The sequence below is a fragment of the Lactuca saligna genome, chromosome 6 (assembly GCF_052625555.1).
Source record: "Lactuca saligna cultivar CGN05327 chromosome 6, ASM5262555v1, whole genome shotgun sequence".
In the NCBI taxonomy this organism is placed as follows: domain Eukaryota; kingdom Viridiplantae; phylum Streptophyta; class Magnoliopsida; order Asterales; family Asteraceae; genus Lactuca; species Lactuca saligna.
This window is the reverse complement of record NC_136422.1, coordinates 58290565-58297224: the sequence shown is the minus strand read 5'-3', so window position 1 is coordinate 58297224 and position 6660 is coordinate 58290565. Positions and strand designations below refer to the sequence as shown.

At 37.5% G+C, this 6660-nt stretch overlaps 2 protein-coding genes across 2 annotated transcripts; both read left to right on the top strand.

Annotated features, from left to right (window-relative positions):
• The first annotated feature begins 238 nt into the window (after positions 1–238).
• On the top strand, positions 239–2327 carry LOC145001372 (uncharacterized). The gene has a single exon (XM_078960743.1). The coding sequence runs from the start codon at positions 264–266 to the stop codon at positions 1944–1946; it is 1683 nt and encodes a 560-aa protein (XP_078816869.1). The 5' UTR covers positions 239–263; the 3' UTR covers positions 1947–2327.
• Positions 2328–2330: 3 nt separating this feature from the next.
• On the top strand, positions 2331–2990 carry LOC145002605 (receptor-like protein EIX1). Its single transcript, XM_078961846.1, has one exon. It carries the CDS (start codon positions 2331–2333, stop codon positions 2988–2990), a length of 660 nt encoding a protein of 219 aa, XP_078817972.1.
• The last annotated feature ends 3670 nt before the right edge of the window (positions 2991–6660 follow it).

Here is a 6660-nt window from a genome sequence, read left to right as displayed (position 1 = left end):
ATATATATATATATATATATATATATATATATATATATATATATATATATATATATACACTATAATTCAATTCATCATCTTTAATTTGTCTTGTGGTTTTGCTTAAATTCCATATTGTATGCCCCACACAAATAGGCCATCCATTTGAGGCTGTTCACTTGAGTCCTTCATCTTCTCAATCGAGAGTATATAAACCCTCATGAGGGGCAGTTCATATATGCTTCAATAGAATCAAAAAAATCCCCAAGATTTGCTTTAACATAATGAATCCTTGTGTTTTTATAGTTTTCTCATTTCTCTTGATATGCCTTGAGACTACAACTGCCAACCCATTGGTAGCAACGGGAGGAGGAGATGATAATGGTGTCGTGAAGAAGTGTTTGGATAAGGAGAGACATGCTCTTCTTGATTTCAAAGCTCACCTCCAAGACCCCTATGAAACTCTCTCTACATGGAGAGTTGAAGAAGAAGAAGATTGCTGTAAATGGAGAGGAGTCACATGCAACAACCAAACAGGTCGTGTCATTGTGCTAAGTATTAGCTCTGGTGGCCTTAAAGGTGAGATTAGCGATGCTTTGCATAACTTAAGCTACTTGACTCATCTTGATCTTCACTCAAATTCTTTTCATGGAGTTATTCCCACCTTCATTGGTTCCATGACCGAATTAAGGTACCTTGACCTTATTAATAACTCTCTTCATGGAACCATTCCCTGGTCAATTGGTTCCCTGACCAAATTAAGGTACCTCAAACTTGGCAGCAATTATCTTAGTGGAACCATTCCCAGGTCCATTGGTTCCTTGACAGAATTAAGGGTTCTTGGCCTTTCTCATAACTCTCTTTCTGGAACCATTCCTCCAGAATTGGGAAACCTCACCAATTTGCAATGGCTTATCCTTCAATCTGTTGGAAGATGTAGAGTTGAGAACCTAGAGTGGCTGTCTCATCTATCTCATTTGCAACAACTTGTTATGGATGGGATTTCCCTAGCCAAACAAAATCATTGGGTGGATGTAATTTTGAGCCTCCGGAAACTATCAGTTTTAAGTTTAATAGGATGTGAGCTGTCACAAGTCATGTATCCATATTCTTCACATCTCAATTCTTCTTCATCTATTCTTTACCTTTATCTTGGAAACAACCGTCTCAACTCATCAATGTATCATTGGCTGTTTCCGTTAACCAGCAATAGCCTTCTCCGTCTTGGTCTCGCTATAAACATGTTAGATGGGATTCCAAAATATCTTGGTAGCCTCTGTAGCTTGAAAAGTTTGTACTTCTATAACAACTCTGCAGTGGTTGAATTTCCTGTTTTTCTGAAAAATTTGTCTGGATGCACATCGCTTGCATTACAATACTTGGATACCTCTCATACCCAATTTACAGGTTCACCGTCCGATGAGATCCAAACACTGAAAAATCTTACCTATCTTTTTATGAGTTCGTGTAATCTTGGGCCTCGCTTTCTTAAATGGACTCAAACACTAAACAGTCTTCAGTATCTTAATATTGCCAATAATGGAATTTCAGACACTATTCCTCTGGATTTTTGGGATAAGTGGCCTTCTCAATTAAGATATATAAATCTCTCTTTAAACAACATCAGCGGGAACCTACCAGATTTATCAACAAAATTTGACAACAATTCAGTGATAGATTTGAGTTCCAACAATTTTTATGGTCAAATAACTGATGTGTCTTCCACCGTGGCATTGTTAAATCTTTCCAGAAACAAATTACATGGAGGAATCTCTTTCTTATGCCAAGTTGTCCATGGGCTTTTAGTGAGTCTTGACCTATCCTATAACTTGTTAAGCGGACGACTACCAGATTGTTTGTGGCATTTTAACGAACTAAAAGTTCTTATTCTAGAACACAACAATCTATCTGGAAGGCTTCCTACCTCTGTTGGATCTCTGATTAAACTTGAGACATTGAATTTATAGCAGAACAATTTCTCTGAAGAGTTACCATTGTCTTTAAAGAATTGCACGGGCTTAAACTCATTGAATTTGGGATTCAACAAGTTTACTGGTAAAGTGCCTGCTTGGATTGGGGAAAACTTATCAGGGTTGTATTTTCTTTTCCTAGAATCAAACAACTTCTTGGGAACCATCCCCTTGCAATTATGTCAATTACCAAATCTTCAGTTCCTAGACTTGTCACTGAATCATCTCCATGGAACTATCCCCTCGTGTTTGGATAATCTTACAAGCATTGTTCAAGAAGGATCCTTACCGACAAAAAACGTACATTCCTATTCATTTCAATGGTTTTATTCTGAAGGTGGTGTTTATGACGAACTTTATGATGAGTATGTTGACCGTGCAATGATCAAGTGGAAAGGACATTTACGTGAATTCACCCGTAATCTGGGATTGTTGAAGAGCATTGACTTGTCAAGCAACAACTTAACAGGAAAAATCCCATATGAAGTTACCAATCTTTATGGACTGCGTGTACTCAACTTGTCAAAGAATGCTCTACATGGAGAGATTCCGAAAAAAATTGGTCAAATGCGACAGCTTGAAACTTTGGATTTATCTAGAAACAACTTGTCAGGAGAGATGCCATCAAGTATGTCTAGTTTGACTTCATTAAGTTATCTAAACGTATCATACAATAGCTTGTCAGGGAGAATTCCATCCGGCACTCAACTGCAGTCTTTTGAACCGTCAAGATACAACGGAAACCCGCGACTATGTGGACCCCCACTTACCAAAAAATGCCCAGGAAATGATGAATCAGAAGTACCATTGGTCGTTGGTCAAAGTGAGGGTGATGGGGAAGAGATAGATGAACTTGAAATATGGTTCTATATTTGTGGGGCCAGTGGTTTTGTTACTGGATTTTGGATAGCATGTGGCACTTTACTTGTCAGCCGTCGTGGGAGATGTTCATTTTTTCACTTTTATGATAGCTTCACAGATTGGGTTGATGTGAAGGTGGCGGTGTCGTTTGCAAATCTGCAAAGGGTTGAACGTAGATAGTCATGTAAAGTCATGCTTGATCACTTGTATTTGGATGGGGATTTTAATTCCCTGTTATCAATATATAAAATTGTCACCAAGATCATATGGGTGGCCATTCTCCGGTTGACTGAACTTTTATATTTTAAACATATTAACGCTGTGTTTTTAGAATTAAGTATTCTATAGGACAAATTAGATAGCCAAACAAAGAACATGAACACTAAACTTGGGATTTTCGGTAGGGGCTATCTTTTCATTTATTGGTTTATGCAAGAATAATGTATGTATGTGAGGTTATGTCTTTTGGATTTCATTAAATTGCCATACACGCGGTAGGTTTATTAGGAACTAATCTAGTAGACTATTTTTCATACAGATTCCATGGTCTAGAAATGAAGAAATCTTTCTAAGCATTTTCTCAAATTACATTCAACATTAAAAGATAAGATTTAATATATATATATATATATATATATATATATATATATATATATATATATATATATATATATATATATATATATATATATATATATATATATATATATATATATATTATACCTTATAAAACATCTTTAGTCAAATGCTGAATTTTAAGTCGTACAAAAATTATTGCAACATGTTCAATCAATTTATGCATTATAAAATAAGCAAATCATATTTGGTCATCGAAAAGTTTTAAACCTTAAATCTCCATGGCTATTGACTAGGTCACAATTCCCTATCGCTTCTAACAACCTCCCCACTATATCTTCCCCTTTCTTCTGCCCTATAATGTTTAATCTTCTTCACCATTTATATAACCTTCCTCACCTCCACTCTTCTCCATTTCACTTCTATCTCACCTCTTTTTTTGATCTTCTTCGCCATTCATTCCACCACCAGGTTACCATCTCACTTTCTCTCGATCCAAGAAACAAAAACCATGTCAGTCACCAAAATTGTTTTTTTTCCCGTTTAACAATTGTTGAGGGCCTATGCCACCAAAACAGGTCACGACCACCTCCGCCACTCCTCCGATGTCTACCAAGTAGCCTACAACAAATCCCAGATTTGAACCGAATGAACCATACATCAATTTCTCCTTTGTCTCTCCCTACAAACCATAACCATACCTTTCACTACATGAAGGTTTCTATCTTTAAATCATGTATCTATGTATGTGTACTTATCTATGTTTATTTGTTTTTCTAATCCTATAAATGGTGAACTTTTATCATTGTGTTGATATGCAGATCTAAATAGCACCACCATTACATCCATGGCTATCAACACTACATCCACCTTATTCAAATCGGAAAATGGTTCTCTCTCTCTCTCTCTCAAATTGGGGATTATTGCACCATCACGAGGTATGGCTGCTAATAATATTTATTTTCGATTTATATGTTTACTTGTGTTGTTTAATTTTGTCATTTTTAGATCTTCTTTTTGATGTACAACCTTTTCTTTTTGTTTGAGCGTTTCTATTTATATGTTTTGTTGTTTGAATGGTTCCGATTAGCTGGCTTTGCTGTAACTCAAAATTGCTTTAGAATGATGCTTCTTCACCGAGTAGAAAGAATAATTATTAGTAACTAGTGTTTGATATCATAATCTCGATCTAAAACTTAGGGTTCCTCTATCCCCCTTTTAAGGTTTGGTTTCTTGATTTAATGGCATGTTCTTTTCTCGATGCAGATGAAATCCTCTTTCTCTCTCTTCAATCTAATGGTAAGTTTTGTTTATCTTCTTTGTTTCTGTTTCTGAACTTGCAAGTATGATTGGGGATTTCCTGCACTACAGATGAATTTTACTACTTTTGGGACCAACTACGAATAAATTTTTAACCATAGGGGCCATTTCATGTAATTAGAACAACCGGTTAACAGAGGAATGACTAAAAAGTAACGATAATGACTTAATTGGCATGTAAAATAAAAATTAGATGACCTATTGCGCAAAAAAAATAACATAAATGCTCAAATCAGACCAAACCAAAAACTTCATTGTGCTATGGTGTCATTATCCATACAAAATAATAACAAAAACAACAATCATAAAATGTTTCATTTTACAATTTAATCCATCATACCCAATGTTTTGAAAACCTGATCCATCAGCTTAGCAGTTTGATGGTTCAAACGGTTAGACCAGTACAAAAAACTAGATGACATTCACTAAGTACGCGCCTGCATTTCATGGGCCTGACACATTTTTCAAGCAAAACAAGTTACACTGTTTATGGGCCACTTCGTCTTATTGTTTTTTGGTTAGATGAATTTCAGCTATAGTGGCACCGGTGAGGGTCACATCAACTACAATTACTCAAAAGTCTTGTTTCCCTCATTACATTGTTGAATCACCATTGCATTCTTTTTACATTATTAGACCATCTCCAACCCATCTCCATTTTTTCTCCTATAAATGGAGTAAAACATGGGGTAAATAGTGTTTCATCTCCAACCCTACTCCATTTTCTACCCCATTTTGTAACGCCCCGATTCTCAGGTATTGCTTAAATATGATTTATTTGGTTAAGCTCTACTCGACGAGTTGGTTGACCTACTCGTCGAGTAGCAGCGGGATGGGATCGCGTGTTAAGTGACCTACTCGACGAGTCTGTTTGGGGACTCGATGAGTAGGAGCTGGAAGATGAAACCCTAAATCCCGGGGTTTTCACCCCTATTTAAAGGGACCTTAGCCTCCCTTGGACCTCTTTACAGTTCCAAAGAGTCCTTGAGAGTCTGATTCGTGTGTGTGTGCCATTGTGTGGGTGTTTGAAGCATGGAAAGGGATCTTGGAGGAATAAAGCTAGGAGTTCAAAGGGATTGAAGCAAGGAAAGTGTGGGAAGCCAGAGTTACCTCAGCCAGCATCCTTTGGAGGTATCAAAGTGCCATCTTTACTTCCCTTTTTCCTTTTTGTTGAGTTTCTAGGGTTTTTAATGGACTTTGAAGTGGATAAGGTGAGTATGGATTGGATCTGAAGTTGTAACTTCAGATCTGGAGCCTCCTTGGATTCTAGAAACATAAAGTTACAACTTTGTTCATGATTGAGGTCCCCCTTGTGCATGAAGCCCCATTAAGAGCTTAGATTTGGCATTTAGAGCCTTTAAAGCCATGCATGCACGTAAAGTTTGCAACTTTACGTGATAAGCATGCCCTAGAAGCTTGGATCTGTGATTTGGAACCATTGCATGGCTCAAAATGGATCTGTATGGAAAAAGGACTGAATGGACTCGGCGAGTCGCAAGGTTGACTCGATGAGTTGCATGAAGATGGTCGTGAACTCGACGAGTTGGATGAACAACTCGGCGAGTTCGGTGAAGATTGCCATAAGACTCGACGAGTTGAAGAACAACTCGGCAAGTCGGATCAGTTTTAATCAGGATATGTTTGTGTGTATATCCATCGAGTTGTAAGGAGGAAACTCGATGGGTGGCGTTAAGGTTTGATCGAGATTCAAAAGAACTCGACGAGTCAGCCCAATGACTCGGTGAGTTGGAATGTGCTTCAATGGACTCGGCGAGTAGCCGAGTGAACTCGGCGAGTTGAGGTCAACATGGACTGTTGACCTTGACTGAGGACTTTGACCTTGATCAGGGGTTGACTAGTGGGTTATAGAGTACCTTATAAGGTTAAGGACTTATGAGTATATTGTACTATGATCATAGGTGGTGGAGTCTGTGTCGAGTGATCCGAGAGTTGG

Coding starts and splice junctions, on each gene's coding strand:
- LOC145001372 (XM_078960743.1), top strand. CDS start 264: ATGAATCCTTGTGTTTTTATAGTTTTCTCATTTCTCTTGATATGCCTT.
- LOC145002605 (XM_078961846.1), top strand. CDS start 2,331: ATGATCAAGTGGAAAGGACATTTACGTGAATTCACCCGTAATCTGGGA.